Source organism: Patiria miniata, unplaced genomic scaffold (assembly GCF_015706575.1).
Source record: "Patiria miniata isolate m_02_andy unplaced genomic scaffold, ASM1570657v1 HiC_scaffold_20, whole genome shotgun sequence".
In the NCBI taxonomy this organism is placed as follows: Eukaryota; Metazoa; Echinodermata; class Asteroidea; order Valvatida; family Asterinidae; genus Patiria; species Patiria miniata.
In genome coordinates this window covers 38,990,193-39,016,217 of record NW_024037059.1, presented here as the reverse complement: position 1 = coordinate 39,016,217, position 26,025 = coordinate 38,990,193, and the positions used below count along the sequence as shown (strand labels likewise).

Below are 26,025 nucleotides of genomic sequence, written 5' to 3'. Positions count from 1 at the left end.
CTTGTCTTCTCAGCCGATTTCACCTGTTCCAAAAAGGGCAGCCTGTAACTTAGTGGGAGTAGATGAGACATCAAAATGATGATTGTATCATGGAGAAATAACATCAGTGGCGTGACTGAAAATTTGGGGGTGTTGCAGAGGATGGATGGATGGGTGGTGGTGGTGGGTGTGTGGTTCGACTCCCCCCTCCAACTGTTCAGCTTCAGGGTCCCCGTGCACCCCAGCCGCCACCCCTACAATTTTGTGGATATCAGGTTGACATATAGCTAGCAGTACTTTAATTCTTCCTGATCGATCGCGGGGTTCGAATGTTACTTTCATCATCTACTACTAGGGATTGGCCACCGAAAAAGCATTAGTTAAAAAAAAAAAAAATTGGCAGTAGCTAATTTTAGAAGTTGACGTCACATGCAAATTGTCTCACCCTCTAAAAAAAGTCGTGAGAAGGGGGAATTTGTACACTAGTATTAGGTAAAGGTGCATTTTCCAGGATTGCATTAAAACATTGAGTGCCCCTTCGCTCGTACCCCCGCCCTGCAAACAGGAGGGCGGGGTACGAGTGAATGAGTGCCCCTTGATATGTTATGTTAAAACTCACGACGAATGAGGGCGGTATACACTCAGGTAATCTGATCAGCTGGCTCTGTGGTCGTGTGAGTCGGATTGGAGTGGAGCTGAGTGAGATCACAGATGATTATTTTCACCTGCAAAGGCCGCGATATTCTAAAAACATTATTTGGAGCTAAAAGTAAGTAGATGCAGATCTGGGTGTTAGTTATTTTTTTGGCACGTTGTCACTTTAGACTTAGTAAAGGAAAGGTCACCATGCTCATGGATGGTCGTTCACCGGCTCCGGGTTTGCCAATATGACGCAGAGACATTATACAAGTGACATTCTTTCTATTTATTTAGGCCTAGTCATTTCTTTCTTGTGTTTTTTTTTCCACAGAAAGTAAATAGGCCTAATAACAGTAACATAAACTTAAAGTAACATTGACGATAAAAAAAAAAAACATTTAGTACATGACCTACATGTACTCGCTATATTTTTATAGTGAATGAAAATTGTGCAAGCTCGCAAGTTAAATTATTTTTATGGACTTTAAAGCATGTTACATGTGATCACATTAGTTTGCACACACATGTACTCAGTTATAATTATGATAGTGAGTCGGTCATAATTTCATAGTCATGTGTGGAGAATGCAAACTATGCAGTACTTGAACCATCTGTGTTTGAACAATGTGTTTCAATATACTAGTCTGCATGATTGAACAATGTACTGGTAGGCTATTTGAACATAGATTTGTACTGGTTTTAATAATACACAGCATACATGCACTGGGCCTGTGTTCAAAATTTAATATACATGTACAATACAGATACAATGTACATGTATACACTGCACTGAAAAGTTGCACACACTTGATTTTTGAAGAGTAGCTGGAATTTCACTCTGCTTATTCGTGTTTATCATGCATACTAATTACTATGTCACATTTTATGAAATCACGCAACATTTGAGTCAGGCAGTGGGAAGGTGTGTAGAAAGTATCTGACTTTTATTTTCAAGCTTCCGTTTCCTTTTTCCAGGTTAAATTACATCGATATGAGAAAAATTTGATGTACATGTAGAGCTCTGATGTAACGGTCACTAACGGAAGAATGCAGCTAGCTTCAACATGCCCATCAGCAACATTGAACAGATATTCCAATGGATCGCAGTCCACCTAGGCATACATCTACCCGAGTGGTTACAGCAGAGCGTAGCTAGCCTGGACTACTACCTCTTATCATGGCTGCTGTGGCTCTTTATGCCCATCGTCATGGCCTTTCTGCTACCCGTCATCATACTCTTGATGGTCTACGGGTCGGTGCTCTTCCTTCACATCTACAAAGCGCGGCACCGCTTGGCCGATGCGTACTACAGCAGCGGCACGTGGGACTGGGCTCGGATGGTGCTGGCAACATTCTGGGAAGGCCAAGGCAATATATGGCATGGTAAGTCTTGACAATTGTAACGTAGTAAATGATACACGTTTCACGAGTAAATTTGTGAACTAGATGTGCATAATACTGTGCAGGGTGACTGTAAGGTCATGACTAAATTCTGCTAAATGCACTTCAAAAATCTGTCAGATTGATCAAAAATCTGCCAAATTCCCCAGAATTACTCAAAATACACTTTAAACACTTTAAATCACATGCAGATGTTGTAATATTGCCTTAATTAATGTTCAAATTACATTAAAAACCATTTATAGCCACATAAAGATGATATGGAATTGCATAAATTTCAGGCAAAATGCGGTTGCATCACTGGACGAAATCCGGTTCCCAGTGAACCTCTGCACCTAGACCAGGCAACCTGTCCTATTTTGCAAGGGTTTGCTTGAAAAGATTAAAGCTTTTGTAAATAAATGTACCATTTTTTTGCAGATTTGCTTTTTTGGGGGTCAAATAACCATTTTTGCAGAATTCTGCCAGAAATCTGCCAAAAAAAAATCCATTCTGTCAAATTTTCTGTCAAACTTGTTTTTTTAACAAAAAATCTGTCAAAGTCAGCCGAAAATCGGCTAAAACGGTCACTATGATAATGTGCCAGAGTTGAAGTGAAGTTGTTACAAGTCATTAGAGGGTCAATCACCTCAATCATAAGTTGTCAATCACATCTAATAGAATTGTAGAGAAGTGCGTGAAGATTTGTGCCACTGCTGTAGAGGAGTTTTTATCTGTTGTCACAAGTTATCACAGGTCAATTTCGTCAATCATATATCAGCCTAGTTCGAAAATTTTGGGCATCTCTTTACTGTGAATGAGAGTCCCAAAACTTGAGATATTGAAAACAAGCAATACAAGAAAATAGACTGGCACCTGAAACAACCAGTCCAACTGCATCAATCAACTATTAAAAGAAACATGTGGCATGTGTGGTACTGATCTCTATTTCTACACAGTTCTCCACAGTCAGCCACCAGACTAATTAGCTCATACTACATGTAATCTCAACTTACAGGCTATGACATTGTAGGCCTGGAGCACATTCCCCAGGAGGGGGCAGCAGTACTGATATACTACCATGGAACTATTCCATTAGACTTCTACTACATCATGGCTAAAGTTCTGCTCTTCAAGAACCGCGTTATGCAGCTGGTCGGCGACAGGTTTTTATTTGGGATCCCAGGTGAGAATTTCTGTTCACGCACAACAGACTCTCAGAGTTACATGTGCAGGCTCATACCACACAAATCGTGAATTTACTTCCGTTATTTTGTGCGTTGACCTTAAAGGCAGAGTACATCATTTGCAGCTATCAAAAAATAGTAACCGACAAAATTATTGTTGAAAGCAAAGTTGGTTTACCAAACTCCCTGTGAAATTATTCTTTCTTGCTTGCTGTCATTTTGAAGAAAACAATAAAAGAAGGCCATTTCCAACAATGTGTCCTACGGCGCGTTTTTGGAAATTTCTGTCGGTAGTTCGTTTTAATTCAGCAAAGCCGTGAACGAGTGCGCGCAAGCATCGATTCTACTTGCAACTTGTCCGGAACTCGTCAGCGATATGAACGGAGACTGGCCCTAAATTGTTTGTGCTTTTGGTTGACAGGGTTCAGAATTCTCCTCAAGGTTTTCCACGTGACTCCCGGGTCGGTACCAGAGTGTGTCCGCCTCCTGAGCGAGGGGCACATCCTAGCCATAGCTCCAGGGGGCGCTAGAGAGGCCCTCTTTGGCGATGAGCACTACCAGCTGGTCTGGGGCCAGCGATGTGGCTTTGCCGAGTGTGCCCTCCAAGCTAAAGTGGTGAGAATCTTCCACTGTAATTACAGTCGACTGGCGTTTAAACAAAATACAAACTCAGGCAAATTCTTCGTTACTATGTCTGTTGAATTTGGATCTTAACAGATCGGTGTGTAATATAACCAACAAAATAAGGGTCAAGAATGCATCTTTGATGGCACGTGTACTTAAAGCTATAGTCCATCATTTGCAGCCATCCGAAAAGTAACTGGCGTAATTACTGTTGAAAAACAAACTTGGTTGAAAGATAGTAAGGGAACTAAACTCCCTGTGAAATTATTCTTTCTGGGAAGCTGTCATTTTGAAGTAATCAACGAAAGAAGGCATTTCCAACGGTGATTCTGAAGAAGCACCGTAGGAAAATTTAAATTAGTAGTTCCTTTTGTTATTCAGCGCAGCGCGCACAAGTATTGGAACGACGCACACGCGCACGCGGTTGTTATAATTCGTCGGATCAGTGCGCGACGCCGCATATAGCTGCAATTACAAAACAATTCAAAACATGATTCAGTAACTTTTGATTTGAAATTGAGATCTTAGAATGCTGTTTTTCTCGGAATGTACAGCTGAAACTTAGCTGAAACTTCATCAGGTTAGTTGCTCAGTATCCTTTATTAGATTTTGAACACTTTTGTTGCTTCAAACGAACAAAATGCACTAATTACAAATGATGGACTATAGCTTTAATCCATTCAAATTATTACTTTTACGTTTAAAAAAAAAAATGCCCTGGATAAATTTTACTTCAAGGACTTCTCTCTCTTCTCTCACATTTCCAGCCTATTATTCCAGTGTTTACCCAGAATTGCAGAGAGGCCTTCAGGACTCCGTCTTGGGGTCGAAAATACCTCCAAAATATTTACGAGAAGACACGCCTTCCTCTTGTTCCCATCTATGGAGGTTTCCCGGTCAAATTAAGGTGAGTCGCTTTAAAGGGAAAATACATTTGCAAACATCACAAAATAAAACTACCAAGTTGTTACGAAATACCTTACTGGGATGTTGGTAAATGACAGTCTAAAGCATCCTGTAAAATTATGGCACCTGGTGTGAAGTCATTTTCAAGAAAATTTGTACTTTTGTATACATTGATAACGGTGGTCGGCCGACCACCGTCGGAAAAACCTGACTATTTTTCAACTACTGCTCCAAATTTACTATTTTTTTTTTCAGTCCAAATTTGGTTTGCTATTGGTTCCATGTTCATGAACGGGTGCAGGCCAGCTAGACTGGTTCCCTTACCTTATAACAATTTTCCGTCATTTTTGATCCATTTCATCTTAAGTGGAGTCAGGGAACCAGAAAACTTCAAACATGTCAGTGTAACAATATTTGATTATTATACTAACCCACCCCCCCCCCAAACAGTTCATTTCTGAAAATTACGGCAAAAGCCAAAGATGTACATTCCCTTTAAAATGCATAGTGAAATTGGAGGTAATGAACTAGTGAAATTCCAGCTGTTTTATAATTTGGTTTGTATCAAACTGCAGCCAAATTTTACTTGTTTAATTATTTTTCTTCATGTTGCAGGACTTTTATCGGGAAGCCCCTACCTTACGACGAGTCTTTAACAGCACCTCAGCTTGCAGAAAAGGTAATATTTAATGTTATTATTATTTGTGGTTTATTATTATTTCATGAAAAATGACACGTGGCAGCCAGGAGGCTGAATTACGGTTATTTTACAATAGTTGCAGTTATTAAACAGACACACAAAAAAATCATCTGGAGCAAAGTTAGAACAAAGTCAACAGAGTAAAAGCTTGTAAGCCTTAATGAGAATAGTAATATACAAATACTGGAGGAGTGTGGCCTAGTGGTTAGGGTTTGTGACTCCTGATCAGAGGGTCAGGGGTTTGAATCCAGCTGCTGGCCATATGTTGTGTCCTTGGGCAAGCCACTTCACCCCCACTTGCCTCTCTCCACCCAGGAGTATAAATGGGTACCGGCATTAGCTGGACTAGCATTCCGTCCAAGGGTGAATAGAAATATTTTCAGTTGTTTCATGCTACTGAAACCGGAGATAAACGTCGGCCTTATGGGCCACGTTGGCTCGTGACAGACTTTACTTCACCAGAAAAACACCAGAAAACATAATAAGCTTGTTCTCAATAGTTAGGGTTTGATTTTTAGTGGTGAAGACAATTGGTACTCGTTTTCCTTATAATTTAAACTTTCAGTTAACCTGCAAAAGCGCCCTCTGGATTGTGCAAGGAACTCTTCCCGGCATACGTTTATGGCTCAGTAACGACCTACCTTTGAGGGAATGTGGGCTTTGGCTCCAAACAGAGGAAAGGGTTTTCAAAACTTCTGAATATGCATGCAGCTGGAATTATAAAGAATCCTCTGCAATCTGCCTAAATCGCAATTGAATTAGGGTTATTAACAATCTTACAAACTTCTGAACCCATGTTGTTGTAATGCATGTAGTGAATTATTTGTGGTAACTTTTTTTTTACCACCTCAGACTCGTTCTGCCATCAGGGAACTGATCCGTCAGCATCAGCGCGTCCCTGGCAATGTCTTCCAAGCTCTACTAGATCGGTTCAGGTGATGACTAGAAAAGAAGCTATTTATGGGAAGACGTTTGCATCTGGGAGCTTAATATGAGCTGCTCTTCACTCATGTATTTTTTCATTAACACTCTATACTCAGTGTTGTCCGATGGGTGTGCAATCAAAATGTCACAAGCTTAATTGCTCGGGTTGGAGTCGAACCCCTGACCTCCTGCTTACAAGCGCAAACTCATTACCCTTGACCACCGAGCTAGTAGAACAGAAGCCTAAGTGGAAAACAGTGGTAATAATAGCAGGTGTGGTCTAAAGTAGAGCATAGGATTCATGATCGTGAGATTGTATGTTCGAGCCCCGCCGTGGCCATGCGTGTTGTGCCCTTGAGTCAGGCGCTTTACCTCAATTACTCCTCTCAACCCAGGTGTCAAGTGGGTACCGGCATTATACAATGCTGGGAAGGTAACAGACTCGCTGTGGAGGAGGTGTGGCGATCCCCCCACAGCAGCATTTCTCGAGTCTGGCCCAATTGCTTTAAAAGAGAGATGGGCACTCTGTTCCTGTGAACACAGGTTCTCCCCCTTTACCCTTACCCCCCTTTACCTTAATATTAGCAGGGGTTGCATACTTGCATAGCCAACTATGCATATATCCTGGTGATGGTAGGTTATTGTCGCAGCTTTTGTAGCTACTTTGCAGGGTAATGAATGGGTTCAGTTTGGACTTTGGATAAAACAAGTTGAGAAACTACTGTTTCTACAATTGAAGACTTGAAATCTCAACCATTTTTTGAAAGCAAATCTAGTACTTGCAGAGAAAATGAAGAAGCCTAACAAACCTCCTTGTTTTAACTTGTGTCATGGTTATACAAGGTGTCATGTAAAATTCCTTATTTATTTGTTTTCATTTGCATTCGGATTAAGTTTTCATTGAAGATGATTTTTTTTTCTGCAACATGCACAGGGATTTATTTTTGTTTTAAATATATGAGTTTTTGGGGTTTTGTTTTTAGCTGGATTTTAAATATATTTTATGTTATTTATTCTAAGAAATATGTATTTAAGCACTGACATCACAGTTGAAAATAAAATGTCATTGGTATTTTCATTCGAACGTGTGTATTTGGATCATGTAAATGCAATTAAAGTTTGCAGAAAGAAGTGTTTAAAATGGTGCAATGACACATTTTATTATTATTATTATCATTATTATTTATTCGGCATTCATAAATACCTCAGACAGTTTAGCCATTCCTATTGGTCGAGAGCCCGTCACGTGGCCGGTATTAAACGGATGATAAAGACATGGCTAGCTGGTCTTAAACACTTTTCCAGTGTCACAATAAAATGTGGACTCCTAAAAATCCAGTGCCTCTTACCGTTTCATTGGTTGAACGTTCACAATCCTTACGTAGGCATGCGCAAAACTACCAGGGAGTCAGAATTTTATAGTTCTAAATTCAAAACGCAACGCGCCAGGTGCGTTCTGCGCGACATCGCGTAGAACATGATACGCGCGCGTCAATCTCCATAAAAGGGTTGTTTTCATCTTACTCGCCAGCTGAACACTCCATTATTTTGCAGGAGGGATGTTTCAAAAAGCATAAAGTGAATTTGTTGAACAAAATCGGGATGTTTTGAACGAATTATATGATTTTTTTTTACCGAAAAGGTATTTATGAATGGGAATAAATATGTACTCCGTCGGTATTTATCACTCTGTTTAATACCACTTAGAGTCTGGGTGCTGATAATTACCCTCGCCTCCGGCTCGGGTAATTATCAGCACCCAGACTCTAAGTGGTATTAAACAGAGTGATAAAAACCTCCGGAGCACACATTTATTCCCTTATTAAAAGCACATACAAACAACAAACATTCACACAATATTAAAACAAAAAAACAAAAATAACAAAAACGAAAGCCAGAGGCATATGCCCGGAATAAAAAAAAAGTTTACCTAAAAACTGTGTCCCGAAGGCCTTCATCAATTCCAATACCTGTGGCTACACAAAAAATATAACAAACTTGCAAAAATGTCATCGGACAATGGACCGATCCAGTAAGCCCCGCCCACTGCGCACTGGGCAAATTAACACGTGCTCCTCTCCAATGCCACACTGCATTTTCCTGCCGCGCGCATCATACGCGCGTACCGCGTGCACGCATGTCGGACTTTTGTGCACGCACGTCGGACATAAATCACGGCTGTGATTGGTCAGAACACCATGGGGCGGTGCTTACTGGATCGGTCCATTCCACGGTTCCTCGCGTTTAAGGGGTGTCTTCGTCAATTGTGTGTTGTATCTGTAAAATCATCAAGGCATTGAGGGTGTAATTTTCTCACAGGAGATCATCCCTTTAAATTAAGCGACTAAACTTTAAAAAAACAAAAGATGCCAACAAAATAAATTCTGTTTTCATATCGGCAACTCACGTTACAAGAAAAGGACATTGCAAAAATTCAAATAGCCTGCATTTGAAAGTTTTCTCCATAGATGGAAAAAATATTTTAGGACCTTTACATCTTTTCGGTGTCAGTCTTATGCTACCGTTTCAATTATTAAAAAGTAATCAGTCATAAAATCTTGAGGTATATGCATGCACATGTATTTCGTTAACTCGTGTTACAGTTTGTCCGCTCAATTTTGGTACAAGTTAAAGCATAAGGGGAGCTCAAAATCAACCATAACAAACACTTTTTCGCATAAAATATTTCTCTCTGCCTAAAAACAACAACTCACGATAACACTTGGCATTTTGCGTGTAAAATATTTTGATTGCCAATAAATGTCATGCATGTGTGCCTTTGCACAAAAAAAGCAGGGTCATTCTTAAGGGTCAGGGTCATGTTAAAGTTTTTGTATGATTCTTGGGTTCGTGTACGATCCATTGTTAACCTCGATGGTGTCTCCATGGCCAGTGTCACGTAAACGGACAATGCAGCATATCGCATGCATGTAGCAGTGCGGAAGTTAATGGCGCATTACCTGCAGCGCAGGTTCAGTTCAGATTGATTGCATGTCATCGTCATGTCCGTGCAAGGAGAGTCTGCCTTTGTTTTCGATGCGACCAATCGGGATCCAGTCGTACAACGACAATCGCACGAGGACGGACAAATTAACGATGAGCAGAGCGAACTTGAAGATCAGAGAGGAGGGCCCTGCTTCATGTAAGTGGCACAGTTTGGATTCAAGTCATCCAAAGTCCTCATCACGAGTCGTCACAAGTCTATCAAATTTTAATCCTCCAGTCTTAATTGGCGCTGTACTGTGTTCAACCCATAGAGCTATATTAATATAGCTCTATGGTTCAACCCCTCTAACACAGTAATGCCACAATAAGGTGTTTCACGGTAACATGCCTCAGCTTCTTGGGGGGGGGGTGTAGAGGCCCCGCCCCTGATACCATAGGGTTAACGTTAGAAGGATTATCTGCATCGAAAAGATATTAAGTTAGAGTTTATCATTTACAGCTATCCAAAAAGTAACAGACGAAATTATTGTTGAAAAGCATTGAAGAAAATAAAAAAGGTCATCTCCAAAGATGCGTCTAAAGATGTATTAAACGTATTTGTTTAAACTCGGCCAAGCACATTTGTTAGTCCCTTATTAATGTTTATATAGGTACGCGAAGATCTTGAGCCGTTTCTGGTACGTGATTTGTTTGCTGGTGTTTCTGGCCTCTGGGGCCTTCGCTACCGTGGTGTTCACCTTGTACGATCTGCCAAACTTCTCAGAACCCTACAAGGTACGTCCACCAGCAAATTACAGCCAGTTAGTGTGGGCTACCAGTAAATACATTTTAATCTTGTAGGATTATGTAGAGAAGGTTTGTGTCTTCTACCAACTTGTATATGTCGGTTTGCAGTCAAATGCAAAATTGGATAAGATGTGATAACAATGGATTATTCTTGCCCTGTGAATTATTTGTAAATGTTTTAGTTTGTCAAATTGAAAATGAATCTACAAAATAAACGCGGCCTGACGTTGCGAACTTAGCAAGTTCTTAGAAATTGAAAATGAGCCTGTCAATTCGTCACCGTTTTCACGAAGAGCCACACATGTAAAAAAAAAAATTTAAATAATGGCAATTTTTTCGATTTCGGGTTTGTTGGACATGCTTCTGTAAGCAAAACATCATTAATTTCATAATTACGTTAATGATGCAAAGGGAAGGCATCTGAATTAGTGCATTTTGCGTTTTCACGAAGAGACACGAACATAGGTGTCCCTTGAACGCGTACAAAACGTATTGGACGAAAGGCGTAAAAGTAGGCCAAGCGTGATTTTCGTTTTCACGAAGAGCCACACATCTTTATTACATTTTTTAGTTGCGCGCGCGTAACACGATCCTTTCCTATTATGGAAAACACGTTGAACAAAAAACGGACCTAAATGTAGGAAACGTGGATTTTCGTTTTCACGAAGAGACACTCATCTTTAAATTAGTTATTGCTAATTAACAATTGTGCTGATAATTACTGGGTTAACATAAAAGTTTACCTTTCAAAGAATCATGTGAATGTTTTCTTACTGCATAAAGGTGTTGCAAAGTAGTAGTTTTTGCAGTTTTAAATTAAGAGGAACTTCTCTTGCGATTATCTCGAAAACGGTTTTTCTTCAAAATCCACATGACTTGTGTGGCTCTTCGTGAAAACGGTGACGAATTGTGAAGGAATTAATTAGGAAACGTACATTTGACTTTCAGTTTCCAGGATGTTCATTTTCATAAATATTTTCGCAACAGAAGCACATTAGGCAGGCATCGTGTAAAAGAGTTGAACAGTCAAACAAAATAACCTTGTCGCCGTTTAGGTCTACTTTTGTCACTTCGAACAGACTGGCGATTGACCAGAGAAAAATTTAACACCACCCCGATTCTGACTCCTATTCTGTGGGTATTGTCATTTGCTCCATGCGCAGGGCTTCCAACCTCGTGGTACGGATATAGCATCACGCGTATTCAGTCTCCAAAACCTCCTGCTTGACTCCGAGGATGTCCTGGTCGACCGTCCATCTGATGTGGTGACTTTCCAACCCTCCGTGACCCAAACACCCGTAGGTGGGTGTTGGCTGACCGAGGAGACAAAGACGAATATGGAACCTGCACCGGGCATTCAGTTCTGCAAATCCATTTGTACGGCTTGCATACAAATTTTGCTGTATTTTATAACCACCACTATCAGATATTTGTCCGTGTCAATGCCATGCGCTGTTGCTTCCTGTACGTTGCGTGTGTCTTCTTTCCAGCACAGTGCTATCTCAGATGCTTGCTTTTCAAGCCAGCGAGGGGGATATTGCGATAGCGTATTCCTTTCGTTGTGTCTTTTTGTATTGGTGGACATTACATTCACTGTGTTCTATCTTCTCTTAGATCTAAGCTTTTCTATCTTCTCTTAGATCTAAGCTTTGCCTCAAGACAGAAAACAAACAGTTATTTTGAATCAATTAACTTGTCAATAATAGCAAACCCTGTTGTATTAATCAGATAGACCTAACAGGTATAAGTGTTACACACTTCTTGACTTAAGTGCTGTAGTGCATTTTAAATATTTTCATTTCTGCAGGGGACTGGGATGACGAGGTTGCTACATTAGTCTTGGAGAGCGTGGAAGGTAACATACTAACCCCAGAAGCCGTTGCGTCAGCTTGCAGAGCTGAGGAGCGCTTTGTAACATCCCACCCATCTTACCAAGACCACTGCCTCTGCCGCGGTAACCACACCGACCAGGCCTGCCCCAGTGCCTGGTCAATAGGCAACTACATAGCCCTGCTGTCCAACAAATCGTACTGCGCAGATGTCGTAGAGGAAGATATAACGCGCACTGTTGACTTACTTAAACTTTGCGCGCCATTCCTGTATAACGTGTCTGGACCTGATTTGGTAAAATCTACCATTTCTGACGATTTCCCTTGTCAATGCGCACAACACAACTTTGCAGTCCACACCGTACTCTACTACCTGCTGCCCACAGATTTCAGTCTGAATATTATCAGAAATACAAGTCCTTTGATATCCCCTTTCACCTTTGTGTTTTTCCCGATATCTGGACGCAGTGAGATAGATGCACTGGAGTCAATTTATCTAGAGAGAATAGAAAACGAGCCAGACTCTGATGGGGTAACAAAACTCAAAGCCGTGGAATTTTTCTTAAAGTTCAAACTATTTCCTCGTCTCTTGTACTCTGACAGCTTATTCCTCGGTATTGCTGGTGCCGCAATTTTCCTTCTCATTTGGGTCTACTGCGGATCCATTTTGGTAACTTTAGCAGCCGTGATCAACGCCGTTCTGTCACTCGTCTTGGCTTACTTCCTATACATTGCCATTTTCCAAAGACCGTTCTTTCCCTTTGGTAATGTTCTTGCTGCAGTCCTGATTATGGGGATCGGCGCGGACGACACGTTTGTGTTCATAGACTTGTGGAAGAAGTTCAAATCGGAGTTGGGTGATCAAGATCTACCAAGACTTGTTCATGAAACCCTACGTCACACCGCTGTGACTATGTCTGTGACCAGTTTGACAACAGCCTCGGCTCTTTACATAACGGCCGTCAGCGATATCCCCTTTGTCAAATGCTTCGCTGTGTTTGCAGGCACAGCTATCGTGATGAATCTGGTACTTACAATGACTCTTCTTCCAGGTGCAATTATCATGCAACACAAGTTGACCGCTTGTTGTTGCTCTTCGCTGACTTGTAAACCGAAACGGGACATCAAGAAGATGATCTTCAAACCCCTGAATGTGTTTCACGAAGACCTGGTTCCTTTTCTGGTGCTCAAGTTGCGGTGGATATGGATAATTGTGTTCCTGTCTTTAATGGTAGGAAGTGTGGTAGTAGTTTTCTTTTATCCAACTCTCAGACTGCCCATTACTTCCACATTTCAGTTCTTTCAGACTTCGCACCCTTTCGAGCAGTTTGATGTTGTTTACTGGGATCAGATGTCGTATTCGCAGAACTCCTTCCCGGACCACGTGGGCAGTATCGTCTGGGGCGTTCAGGCGGTCGATAATGGCAATACTTGGAATCCGGATGATTTGGGAATCCTCTCATTAGACGAAAGTTTCCAGTTATCTGATCCCGAGGATCAAACCTGGCTTCTTGATCTCTGCCGTGACTTACGGAGCCAACCGTTTTATAGGGCAGGTCAGGAAACGGGTTGTTTTATCGAGGAATTCATAAGCTTCATGGAGTCTCCGGGCTGCGTGAATCCACGCACTGGTTACGATCTTTCTCCTTGTTGTAATCAGTCGGGGTTCCCTTATGAATCGGCTCTGTTCACCTCTTGCGTAGCAAAGTATGCTATTCAGGGCTTCCTTCCGAGTGTGTTCATCTGGAACAAAGACTCCAAGATAGCTGCCGTGACTGTTACCTTCCAAACAACGTATCCAAGTAGTTTTCAATATGAGACAAACAGCGAGTTTTGGGCCACTGTAGATGCTTGGGTCCAAGGGAAAGTGGACTTGGCACCCGTGTCTTTGCAGCGAGGTTGGTTCGTGTCGGATTCCATCACAATTCGCTTTTATGATCTCCAAGAGAGTCTTCGGGCAGGTGTCCCAGTCGCCATGCTGGTCACTTTGGCAATAGCATCCCTGATACTTTTTCTGACCATACGGAATATCGTGCTCACGCTGTGGGCGATGTTAACCATAACAAGCGCTGTCGTTGTCACTGTGGCAATCCTTGTCCTTCTTGGTTGGGAGTTGAATATTGTCGAGGCAACCATCATTACATTGGCTGTGGGTCTGTCCATAGACTTCACCATTCACTACGGAGTTGCCTACAAACTCTCCCCGTTGAAAACCCGCAGGCAGCGTGCGCGCTACTCTCTGACTACCATGACACCTGCCATCTCAATGGCGGCTCTGTCAACGTTTAGTGCAGGGGCTCTGGTTCTACCCGCTACGGTTCTCAGTTACTACCAGATTGGGTTCTTCCTCATGCTCGTGATGGTTGTTAGTTGGGTTCACAGTACGTTCTTCTTTCAGTCTCTATGCACAGTGGCCGGACCCCAGGAATTTTGTGTGGATGCCCCGTACCCATCATGCAATGGGTGTCGTAGCTTTTAAAAACATTCTATGAATGTACTCGTATGTGAACTTGGTGTTTATGTGTTTATCTTGTGTGTTATAATGAATGCCTGAATAAACTATTATAAGAACCAATTTCACTTTAGTTCTGCATGTACCTTTAATATAAAACTTTCAATCAGAGAGCAAAATTTAGATATATTTTTATTATCATTATTTACAGAGGAAAAATCATTCAGTTAAGTTTTTGTTTTAATTGTAGTTTTTAATATAAACGCAGTTGTGTCGGAAACAAAATTGATAATATTTTTATCATTATTTATACACAGGAAAACATGCAGTGAAACTGTCTTAAAATCATAGTATATTTAACAGTTTTTCCCTCAAATAGTGCTTTTCTTTAACAATTTTTGCCGTGTGCAGTAATGAAAAATAGAGAAATGATTTTATTTTTATTTACACAGAATAGTGGTATCATTAAGTCAAGCTATATTTGTAAAGATATTTTTTTAAATTTTGTATACAAATCCACGGGTGAAAGTTTTCCGCGGCTGCTGTGAATTTTGTACAATTCGAATTTAGAAATTTGGAATTGTGACCAATTTTCAATTCTAGCGGGATGCCGACTGTTCTGTCACAATCTATAATGTGTGTGGATGTGTTTGAAACTCAGCATAAAGCATTTTTTTTCAAAATAGAAAAAAAAAACTCTTACAAAATAGAGAAAATAAACATTCAAATTCCTTTAGAAATGTTCCTTTTTGTCCGGATGTCCTTCAATGAACCGTTATTTACTTTAAATGCCGGGGTGCTTTTAGTGTGTTACATATTTTACATAATAAAAACAACTATATCGCAGAAACTTGAATAACATTTGTATTATTTATAACTAAGTATACCATTAGCGTTCGAATGGTTCATGAGGCCAACTACACAATGTTTTTAGGCACAAAGTAATTGTTAAAGCAAGAAAAGTAAAGTGCGTCATACATGCCCGCAACATTTTTTTTGCGAGGCACTAGCGCCGCCGCGAAAGCACGTACCGCCATTATTTTATTTATATCATTTTAAAGCTTGGAATCTGAACTTTATCCCTGGTAAACATTGGTTTGATTTTCAAAAGGGTTCGTGTTCAAATAAAGGCATGTCAAAAGCAAACTCAACCGATTTCAAGGAAAATCAATCATGCGCCTTTTTTTCGAACGTGGAAAGGCTTCATCATGTTCATGATGTGACGATCTCGTTGCCTTTTACTTTCTGTGTTTCCTTTTTTATTTCTTTTCGATCCACGTAGACAACAACTTCATAAATAAATCCACAGTACTGTTATTCGTTTCAAGTTCAATGTGTTTTTAATATATCAAGTGTTTTTTTTTAATTTCAACAGCATGTTGACTTGAGTTTGAATTTTACAACAACAACAACAAAGTTCTATCTGATTGTTTTTGTTTTGATAGCAATGGTGGGCACTTCTGAGCCTCCATAGTGTTGACTCGTGTTTTCATTACTCAAATAAGCCATGGTCAAACAAAATTATTATATTGTCAAAGTACATGTATATATGCCAGGCCGACGTTGCATATACATGTTTGATGATAATAAACGCCGACACAGCGATGACACGTGCATGGATGCATCACTGCACTGAACGCAATGAACTCAATCAATAAATTGTCCGTCCGTGACCCACAGTATTTAGCCTAGCGAAGTACGTTGGTACGGTACACGATTTTATTGTAAAATGCAATTCTGTACGCCTACTTCTACTTCCGTGAGTGGGATGCTGACATAAGCTGTACTCCATGTAGTGTATTCATTGTAGGCCTATTGTATTGTACCACAAAAGCAGCCGATACCTATACCTCCATGTTAAAAGGATACGAGATATAGTCCATAATCGCTGCAATCCTGCCTTGGATTTCGTCCCATTAAGCATGGCTGATGTGATAGGCCTACTAGACGATAATTGCGAAACGGTGGATAGCAGTGACGATCGGCATCCAGTCAGGCCTAGCGGTTTCTGCTACAGGTGAGTCAAATGCCCCTTTTTTTATATAAAGCTTTGTAAAGAGTCGGTTTTTAGATCCAAGGTCTCGGCACAAAAGGGCTGATTTAAGTACGTACTGATCAACTGTGCATGTAGCATTGTGAATGACAAAATGGCGAATATATCGTAATAGGCCTACATGTAAACAGGGCACAGACCGTTTCACAGATGCTGCTAGATAGGCGTGCTTCATGGCACTCGGTAATCTTGGTACTCAAAAATATAACGTCCCTTCATATGTCATTGTATCCTGAGCATGATTTTCGATGAAAATGCCCTGTGAGATTACCACGTGACCGTAAAGATCTTTCTGTTTTTCCGCTCCAGACATATGTGTTGGATTTATGAATGACACACAGGTCCTGTAATAAGTACGTAATGCCCTGTTAAATTAAAATATGTTAATACCATTCATGATATTTACGTGTTTAATCGAGAGGAAAGGCTCCATTGAACTGAGTGATTATTGTTTCCAATTTTTATCAGGTATGCGAAGTTTCTGGCTCGTTTCTGGTACGTCGTGTGCCTTCTAGTATTTGTGATAGTTACTGCATGTGGCGTGGTCACATTCAAGGTATATGATCTGCCGGATTTCTCCGAACCACAAAAGGTATATACGTATATTATCTTTGTTTTTGTACTCAATGAAACGATACCAGGCAACACTATATATAAAAGCTAGTCTAGACTGTAGTCAACAATTTGGAACTTTCAAAACTGAGAGTCCCCAGACTTAAGATAGTGAAAAAATGCAGTACAAGAAAATAGACTGGCACATGAAACAACCAGCCCAACACCACTTCAGTACTTCATGAATCAACAGTGTCAAAAGAAACATCTGGTACCCAGTCTCTGTTTCTACACATTCTCTCCATAGATGCCACCAGACTACTGCATGGTCAATCTTTTCAAAAAGGTTGATATCAACCTCGTCCCCAGTGCTTACTTTATTTCCAACCGCGTTTCCAATAGTAAACCCTGGATAGGAAACTTTCTTCCTGTATCCTGATTGGATACCGCAATTGGCTAGTAATGGATTTTTATCGTGTACTTGGTGCTATATATTTACAACGTGCAGTACGTGTTTTCGCGATCATTCGTCCACACCCTCTCGAAAATACTAATTTCCTTTCCAATTTGCTCATATTAATATGAAATATGATACTGCATGTTGTCTCGATAAGATCGTAACAGTTTGATTTCAAAAATCGTGTTTTCGTAAATCACGCCGTGCTCGCGCTGCTACGAATTGACTCTGTTTTTACCCCAGACACCCCATACAAAAACAAACGCTTATGTGTCACGCATATCCAGGCACCAGACTGTTCTCATTTGCATACGTGTGCAAAAATCTTGCACATGCAAATGATCCAATACCAGGGTGAGAGAGCAGGTAGTGGTGGGCGCGTACTGATCGACACCCTGGGGACGAGGTTGGGTTGATATGTACTAGTCAAGTCTTAGGCTTCAAATTGAAATCATTTTGCATCACTCTCGGGTGCAAATTGTTGAAGAAAGCGCCCCTTTAAAAATGAAATTAAGACCTAAAAAAACGTGGGCAGTTGAAATACTGAGGACCTAGTTGCCTCATGAACATTTTGGAGACTTGTGACAGCAAAAGTGTGAGTAAAGCTGACCCAATTTTGTGTTGCATGTTTTCTGCACTCAAAGTCTCAGTCTGCTTCCAGACTAGTCTATGTCATAAGTAAAAGTCAGTCAATGCGATAGGTAATCAGTCACAAATAACAGCCAATGACGGCTAAGTCATTGAGTCACTGAGACTGCGGTACAAAAGGGGACAATAGGACGCCCTCTGGGACCAAAAACAAATTAAAATATATATTCCAATCCATATTTGCATCTTTGTTACCATACCTTTTTATACCCATGTAATTCCTTATACTTTTAAGGCTTATAATTTGAACATGGAGCTATAAACCATTATCATGTTGCAGGCTTTTGGATTTTACCCATTCAAATCAAGGTAAACAAAGCGAGGCTGGAAGGAAAAATAGTCTGGCTCCTTTTTGCACAAAAAAAGTCATTTAGTACTGTTGTTGGATACAGGGAACATGACTGAAATGGTGGCAGCATGAAAAAGGTCTAGATAAAAGTTTGTGACGGTCAGTCAGTGAGTCACCCTGCGGTACAAAAGGGGACACTATGAAGCCTTCTGAGACCAGCCAAAAAATATGTTTTATATTCCAATCCATACTTTAGACCTATATTTTGAACAACGAAACTGATTGCTTGTTGACTATAAGAATATTTCACTCTTAACATTGATTGTGACATTTTGGGAGTAGATAAGAATGGGCTTTCAAAACTTTTTTTTTTCAAAGATATTTATCAGCACTCAATTTAATTATTACACTTAACTTAAAATTGAGCACGGGTAAAACTTAAAATCAATTGGAGGAATAGCGAGAACCAAGTGTGGAACGCTTGAGTGGCTATTCACATTTTGTTTCTGTTTTTCGTAGGGATTTGAAGCAAGGGGGACGGTGATTAGGTCACGAGAATTTAGTCTCCTCCACCTGAGAGACAACGACTTGCTGGTTCCACGCCCCTCGGATGCCGACGTTAACCAGGTATGCAAACAACTTGGCTTAGGTCGGTATTTCCTGACACGAAATTTCGCTTATCAACTCCTGCAGGGCACAGTTTCATAGCGCTGCTTAACAGCCGATTGTGTGCTAACAGAGCCCCTGTCTATTTCATAGAGACCGTTAAGCAGAAATTTAGCAAAGTAAAAGCACGCTTAACCCCGGAGAGAAAAGTTGCTTAAATCAGTGATACAACAAGAGAATATCCCCGTATGCACGCGCGACCGTCAGCAAATCCACGCCGTGAAAAAGTGCTGAAGTTCAGCAGGATTTTCTGCTATATTGAGCACAACTTTTCTGCAAACTGTAAAGCAGCTCTATGAAATTAGGCCCTGCCTGGCCTAAAGTGACTGCACGTGAATCTAACAAGTTGATGTACGTGAAGTGTCAACGTTGGGTAAAACGCACACACCCGAGTTTAAGCCGACTGTCACCCCATATGCTTCAAGTACACAATGTGATACATAAATGGCAACTTCCTAACGCCTCATGCACTTGAGCTTTACTTTTGTGTTGTTGCAAATATAACCTCATCTGCCTCAGTTTCCTGTCAAGAGCCTCAAGCGTTCATGATTTTGGGACAAAAAATGTGCTAGTGGACGCGTGCATAAGGTGCAGTCAGTTTTTACAGTGTGGTAGTGACTTGCACTTGATCACTGTCATCAGCTCTGACCGTGTATGTTATTCAGTCACATATAAATAATTTTATGCTGGAGTTTTCAAACTAGTTGACTATGTGTAGATCTCATATTTTTTTATCAAATCCGTTGAGATTCGCATGGCATTCTGATTATGGTCGGCAAGCGATAATTTGCAGTGGACCAGACACATTTTCTTTATTTATTTCAGGAGTCCTTTGAGATATTTGATCTTCACTTCTATATTGATGCAAAATGCAAGGGAATGATAATTGAATGTTCTTGAAATAATAGTGCGACGGGTTCACTGCCCGTAAGGTTATTGAACCTGTCAGTGACCTGTCAACACAATATGAGCTTAAAATCTGACTTTTTAAGAATTGAGATATTTATTTATTTGGATTTTGCAAAACAAGAGCGCCCCAAAGGCATATAACATTAAGAGGTACTGAGTTCAGTAACGGAACTAAACCACCAACTAACTTGAAGTTGATTCTCGGGAAAATGGCATTTTAAAATCCTGCAGTTGTGTAACAGTGAATGAACAGTCAACTTATAATACGGGATGAAAATAGGTTTTAAAGATGTTTGAATTTTAATATTTGGTTGGTTTGCCTCACAACTAGAATAAAGTGCGACTTTATTAAAGTGTTGTTGAGTGCCGCGAATATTTTGAACTCTCCATTGCCTCTCAAAACTTTGAACAATATGACTTATTGTTTATAAGGAGCTTTATACATATCCGCAGGGCAATTTTTCCAAGACCAGCGGTTCCTTGAAGTTTCGAGGCCCCCGCACGGTGGACAATAAGCCTTTGGTTCCAGCTGGCCAATCGCTCAGCTCCATCGATGCTCAAAGTGATACCATGGTGGAGAGCAGTGACTTGGAGCCTACATCATCAACAGGATTTCAGTTCTGCACTTCGATATGTAAGTTTTTTTATGGTACTTACATACCTTTTCGGTCTCATCTTCATGTAACATTGATGACTGAGGTTTCTGCCTCCCTAAATGAGCTCACACCTTTGTTCATGAATATGCAAACAACCAAAAATGCACCAAAATGCCCTTAAAAGGGCACAAAAGGCGCTTTAACAAAGACTGCGTTAACAAAAAAAATACATTACACGGGCCTTTTAAAAATAAATCGTATAGGGTAACGCAACCTGTATAAAACGTGACCTGGTATACTTATTCGGTTTGTATGCAGGGAATGAGGGTCAATACAGCGTAAGCACAATGGTGTTTGAAGGAGTAGATGGAACCAACGTATTGACAATGGAAGCCATCAAGTCAGTTTGCGAAGCCGAGAAGCGACTGGTAACATTCCATCCAGCGTACAAAAGCAATTGCGACTGCAGCTTTCAAGGGAGCGGCGACTGCCCAACTTGGTCCATAGGTAACTACGTAGCCTTGCTTGCCAACAAGACATCGTGTGCAGATATCGAGCAAGAAGATGTAAGACGCGCGACAGACTTACTGGCGCTCTGCGCACCTATTTACGGAAATACATCCAAAGAAGATCTGCTCAACCCTGATCTTCGCAAGAACCTTCCTGATGAGTGCATCCAACATAAGTACGCTGCTTTTGCGATATTGCACTACCTCCTCCCAATAGCTTTCAGTCAAAATATCGATGGTCAGACGGCCCTTTCATCCCCTATCTGTGAAGTTCTGTTTCCTATAACTGACAGTGATGCCTTGGAGACCATCTTTAAGGAAAGTGTGGAAAAGAAGTCAGATACAGATGGTATCACGAGGCTCAAGGCCGTTTCCTTTCACATCAAATTCGAGCTGTTTTCTGATCTACTCATATCTGATGTTATGTACATGGCTATATCTGCCGGGGCCATTTTCCTCCTAATTTGGGTGTACACTGGTTCACTTTTGGTGGCCATAGTTGCCTTTCTTAACATTGTTTTCTCACTCGTTCTGGCCGATTTTTGTTACACAGTTGTGTTTGTTAGGCCCTTCTTTCCCTTTGCAAACATTATAACTGTAATTTTAATGCTGGGGGTCGGAGCAGATGATACATTTGTGTACATGGACTTGTGGAAGAAAACCAAGTCGGAAATGGGTGATCGAGATATACCAGGACTGGTCTGTGAGACCCTTCGCCATGCTTCAGCTACAATGATCGTGACGAGCCTCACCACGGCTGCCGCTCTCTACGCAACGGTCTTCAGTCACATCACCGCTTTGAAATGCTTCGCAGTGTTTGCAGGTACAGGGATCATCATGAACTTGGTATTGACACTGACACTGCTCCCTGCCGTTATCGTCATGCAGCACAAATTGGCCACGTGGTGTTGCTCACTGAAGATTTGCTCCCAGTCCTGTCTGTCAAAAGGCAACGGATGCTTGAAAACTCTCTCACAGCGTGTGAAGATGGTTTACGAGGATCTAATCCCGTTTCTTGTTTTGAAGCTTAGGTACGTCTGGATTGTTCTTTTTCTGCTGCTGATGACTGGAGGCGCTGTGGTAGTGTTTTATTATCCACGTTTCCGGCTCCCATCCAGTGCTGAGTTTCAGGTCTTCGTCTCTTCTCATTACTTTGAACAGTACGACTTTGTTTACAGAGAACAGTTTGCGTTTTCGCAGGAGAGGTTTTACGATGCCCGAGGTTCTGTCACGTGGGGAGTCCAGGCACTGGACAATGGTAATACATGGGATCCAGACGACCAAGGAACTCTACTATTAGATGATGGTTTCAAGTTTTCAAGTCTTGAAGATCAGGCATGGTTGTTGAATTTTTGTCAGGACCTCCGAAAGCAAGCATTTTACAGGTCAGAAACGCAAATTGATTGTTTCATCGAACCTTTTGTAGATTTCATGCAGAATCCAAGATGTAAAACGTTTGGAATAGACTTGTCTCCTTGCTGTAACCAGTCTGAATCAACGTACAGCCCTTACCTCTTCGAAACTTGTATGGCTAAATTTGCTGATCTGTCACTTTTTTATCAGCAGGTGTTTTTTCGCAAGACCGACGCCAAACTCGCAGTTATCAAAATCGATTTCCAGACAATATTTCCAAGCAGTTACAACTTCGCTAAAAATGATGAGTTTTGGGTGAATGTCAACACATGGGTTGAGGACAAGCTCGAGTCGGCGCCGAAATCCTTACAACGGGGCTGGTTTGTCGGCACCTATGGAGGACTTTTGTTTTATGATTTGCAACAGAGTCTGGCGACTGGCACCCGCAACTCCATGGTCATCACCCTGGCAGTAGCGTCTGGTATCCTGCTTCTGGCAATGCGCAATCTATTGCTGACTCTCCTGTCCATGCTGACAATAGCGAGCGCTGTGTTTGTCACCGTGGCCAGTCTTGTCCTGCTTGGCTGGGAATTGAATATTGTCGAGGCAACCATTATCACATTGGCTGTTGGTCTGTCTGTTGATTTCACGATCCATTATGGGGTGGCTTACAAACTCTCCCCAAGTGACACTAGAAGGCAGCGTGCACGATACTCACTAACCACCATGACTCCTGCTATTACTTTAGCCGCATTCTCCACGTTCCTTGCAGGTGCTCTTGTCCTGCCTTCCACAGTCTTGTTTTACAATCGATTTGCAATTTTTCTGATGCTAGTCATGAGCATAAGCTGGGCGCACGGTACATTCTTTTTCCAGTCTCTCTGCATGGTGATTGGACCGCAGGGTTCATGCGGCGATATCCCAGGTCTGTCTAAATGTGGGTGCTCGAAGCAAGAAACGGGTAATGTTCAACCGGAGCAAGAGCAAACAAGCATGCACACTTATGACAATCACGTCGAAACAAATGTACTTTCAGACGATGTGGATTTCATATTGGGTACTGATCAGGCTTTGCCGCCTGAACAGAACTATTCCATGTCTCTTTGATCATAGTTAGGGTCTGATAAATGTCATATGATTGATGAGATTCTTTTGAAGACTATCTGTGGTTCTGTTGAAGCATTCGCGTTGTACGGTGTGCAAAATCACATTCAGTGTTTAACGTGACCGGTTACATGAACTCTTTAAGAATACTATTAATTAGTGACACCTGCTGATGCTGATTTTAAGAAGTAATGGAATTAATTTTGTTCAATGTCAAATAAAACTAGGTTACGAATTTGAGGGGTTTATGAGCTGAATGTTTAAAGAATAAAATTTGCAACGGCCGTGTTGATTAGGAGTAATTTAAACATGATGCCTTGCAACAAAATCATTGACATGTTTAAACTCTTCTGGAGAATACTGCAAGCCTTTTATACTAAATGTCATATTGTTGAGGTAAATTGGATTTGTTTATTATACTTCTTATATATATTTTTTATATAAAAAATATTTTTGATACATTTTTCTCATCAACGGGATCATTTATCTCCACCTATATATGGTTTTATTTCAGATCTTGTAACCATCTCAGGTAACATTTTTCGTTACCTCAGCATTTTTCGGTGCATCAGTGCTGTTTTAATGTATATATACAACAGCAACATTTTGAATATAATATTTTGTATAAATAGACGGCTGTGTATATATTGGATACTCTTATTTTTTTATGTCGTGGTGAAAGTAGAAATATAATGTACCACATTTATTTGATAAGCAAACTTTGAGTCTATACAGCAGTGCTGTAGTCGAGTCCTCACAAATCCATTACAAGTCCATCACAAGTCCTCACAAGTCCATCACAAGTAAACATCACTTGTAAGTCCATCACAAGTCCTCACAAGTCCATCACAAGTCGTCACAAATCCTCACAAGTCCATCACAAGTCCATCACAAGTCCATCACAAGTCCATCACAAGTCATCACAAGTCATCACAAGTCCATTACAAGTCCATCACAAGTCCTCATAAGTAAATCACAAGTCCATCAAAGTCCATCACTGGCAAGTACATGACAAGTTCTCACAAGTCCATGACAAGTCCTCACAAGTCCCTCAAAAGTCCATCACAAGTCCTCAAAGTCCATCACAAGTCCATCACAAGTCATCACACGTCCATCACAAGTCCATCACAAGTCATCACAAGTTCATCACAAGTCATCACAAATCCATCACAATTCCATCACAAGTCCTCACAGGTCCATCATAAGTCCTCACAAGTCCTGACAAGTCCACTTAAATTCAAGTCGCAACGTATTCAATCGAATGATGACAAAAGTATTCCTTTGTAATGTTCTTCACCTGTTTACTTGTGACTGGGTTTTGGAAAGGATTTTTGATTGACAGACTCGACTTCATCGCTGCTTAAGGTGTATACGTTTAAAGTAACGAATTTTGTATTTACATTTCTGAATTTAAAGGTTCATTAGTAAATACCCAGAAACGTACCGTCCGATTTAATGAGAAACATCTTGCTCAAAGGGAAGATAGGACTGGTACAAATACCCTGTGAAATATTTCCGCCTGAAATGGTATCGTTCGAAAGAAAACAATCATCTGAGATGGTTTTAAACAATAGTGGATCAGCGGGCACACTTTTACACAGGTTAAAGTTGTTTTGCACCTTCTATAAGGATTTTGAGTAATATTGTTGCTTCAAACGAAAACCACGCACAAACAGCAAACGATCCTTTACACCTTTACATAAAATAATGACGTTGTTACATTATCAGTGTTACATCGTGTCTTTGATACTCTAATTCCACTGGCCTGGAATGGCAGCGTGTCCCGAGTCCATGAATATATCCGTTTAACTTCATACACACTTCCCGGGTGCTGTTACAAACGCCATATCCCACATCACAGCAGTCAACAATAATTGCTACATATTGAGTGTCTTGCGTCTATTGTTTTTTGCACTTGCCGTTTTCAATCTGTGTCGGCATATTTATTATTCCATCTCAAACAATAAAGTTATAAGTGAACGGCTACAGTCTGAGCTGCTTAAAAGTCTGTGTTTCATCGTGCAAATTTATATCTTGTGTTTTGTTTCATGCTTAAAGGTTACATCATTTTCCAGGAGCCCGATAGGATTGTTGTGCGAACATTTTCAATATCACTCGAAACCCAAATGGCAGGACCAATCATTTAATGAAGTTCTGCATGTAGCACCCTCAAAATCTAGGATATGAAAGCCCAATTCAGCTTTCTTTTTAAGTAGTAGAATCATTCAAATCGCTCATGTACTTTTCAAGTTATGGAATTGTAAACACAGACACCGTTTTAAAGTTCTTTCCACGGAACACGGATCACAAAAAAAAGTAGGTTAAGGTTCTTTCAGCAAAACGAATACAATTCACATACATCCCAGTGTGTACTAAAAGAAAGCTTTTTAATTGGGCTTTCATATACTACATTTTGAAAGTGCTATAACTTCTTTAACAAAAATGGTCCGGACATTTGGGTTTCCTTTTTTTGGGGGGGGGGGACTCGCCTTGTACAAAGAAAACCAGTTTTTATATGTAGGCCTACAGAAGTAATG

The 26,025-nt window shown here is 40.7% G+C and overlaps 3 protein-coding genes across 3 annotated transcripts; all 3 read left to right on the top strand.

Moving 5' to 3' along the window:
- The first annotated feature begins 591 nt into the window (after positions 1-591).
- LOC119729074 (transmembrane protein 68-like) lies at positions 592-6,750 on the top strand. Its single transcript, XM_038201578.1, has 7 exons — positions 592-748; positions 1,594-2,001; positions 3,017-3,184; positions 3,607-3,800; positions 4,577-4,716; positions 5,331-5,394; positions 6,268-6,750. Exons 2-7 carry the CDS (start codon positions 1,683-1,685, stop codon positions 6,352-6,354), a joined length of 972 nt encoding a protein of 323 aa, XP_038057506.1. The 5' UTR covers positions 592-748; positions 1,594-1,682; the 3' UTR covers positions 6,355-6,750.
- A 2,591-nt stretch (positions 6,751-9,341) lies between these two features.
- LOC119728110 (protein dispatched homolog 1-like) lies at positions 9,342-14,607 on the top strand. Its single transcript, XM_038200183.1, has 4 exons — positions 9,342-9,481; positions 9,924-10,059; positions 11,235-11,448; positions 11,879-14,607. The coding sequence occupies exons 1-4, from the start codon at positions 9,342-9,344 to the stop codon at positions 14,377-14,379; spliced, it is 2,991 nt and encodes a 996-aa protein (XP_038056111.1). The 3' UTR covers positions 14,380-14,607.
- Positions 14,608-15,934: 1,327 nt separating this feature from the next.
- Positions 15,935-24,337, top strand: LOC119729073 (protein dispatched homolog 1-like). Its single transcript, XM_038201577.1, has 5 exons — positions 15,935-16,369; positions 16,874-16,997; positions 18,871-18,978; positions 20,380-20,560; positions 20,841-24,337. Exons 1-5 carry the CDS (start codon positions 16,275-16,277, stop codon positions 23,489-23,491), a joined length of 3,159 nt encoding a protein of 1,052 aa, XP_038057505.1. The 5' UTR covers positions 15,935-16,274; the 3' UTR covers positions 23,492-24,337.
- The last annotated feature ends 1,688 nt before the right edge of the window (positions 24,338-26,025 follow it).

Excerpts from the sequence above, each read along its gene's own strand:
- LOC119729073 (XM_038201577.1), top strand. The coding sequence starts at position 16,275 with ATGGCTGATGTGATAGGCCTACTAGACGATAATTGCGAAACGGTGGAT. Across the intron at positions 16,370-16,873 it reads CCTAGCGGTTTCTGCTACAG|GTATGCGAAGTTTCTGGCTC; the intron begins GTGAGTCAAATG and ends AATTTTTATCAG. Across the intron at positions 18,979-20,379 it reads CGGATGCCGACGTTAACCAG|GGCAATTTTTCCAAGACCAG; the intron begins GTATGCAAACAA and ends ACATATCCGCAG.
- LOC119729074 (XM_038201578.1), top strand. The coding sequence starts at position 1,683 with ATGCCCATCAGCAACATTGAACAGATATTCCAATGGATCGCAGTCCAC. Across the intron at positions 3,185-3,606 it reads GTTTTTATTTGGGATCCCAG|GGTTCAGAATTCTCCTCAAG; the intron begins GTGAGAATTTCT and ends TTTGGTTGACAG. Across the intron at positions 4,717-5,330 it reads GGTTTCCCGGTCAAATTAAG|GACTTTTATCGGGAAGCCCC; the intron begins GTGAGTCGCTTT and ends TTCATGTTGCAG.
- LOC119728110 (XM_038200183.1), top strand. The coding sequence starts at position 9,342 with ATGTCCGTGCAAGGAGAGTCTGCCTTTGTTTTCGATGCGACCAATCGG. Across the intron at positions 9,482-9,923 it reads AGAGGAGGGCCCTGCTTCAT|ATGTTTATATAGGTACGCGA; the intron begins GTAAGTGGCACA and ends AGTCCCTTATTA. Across the intron at positions 11,449-11,878 it reads TCAGTTCTGCAAATCCATTT|GGGACTGGGATGACGAGGTT; the intron begins GTACGGCTTGCA and ends TCATTTCTGCAG.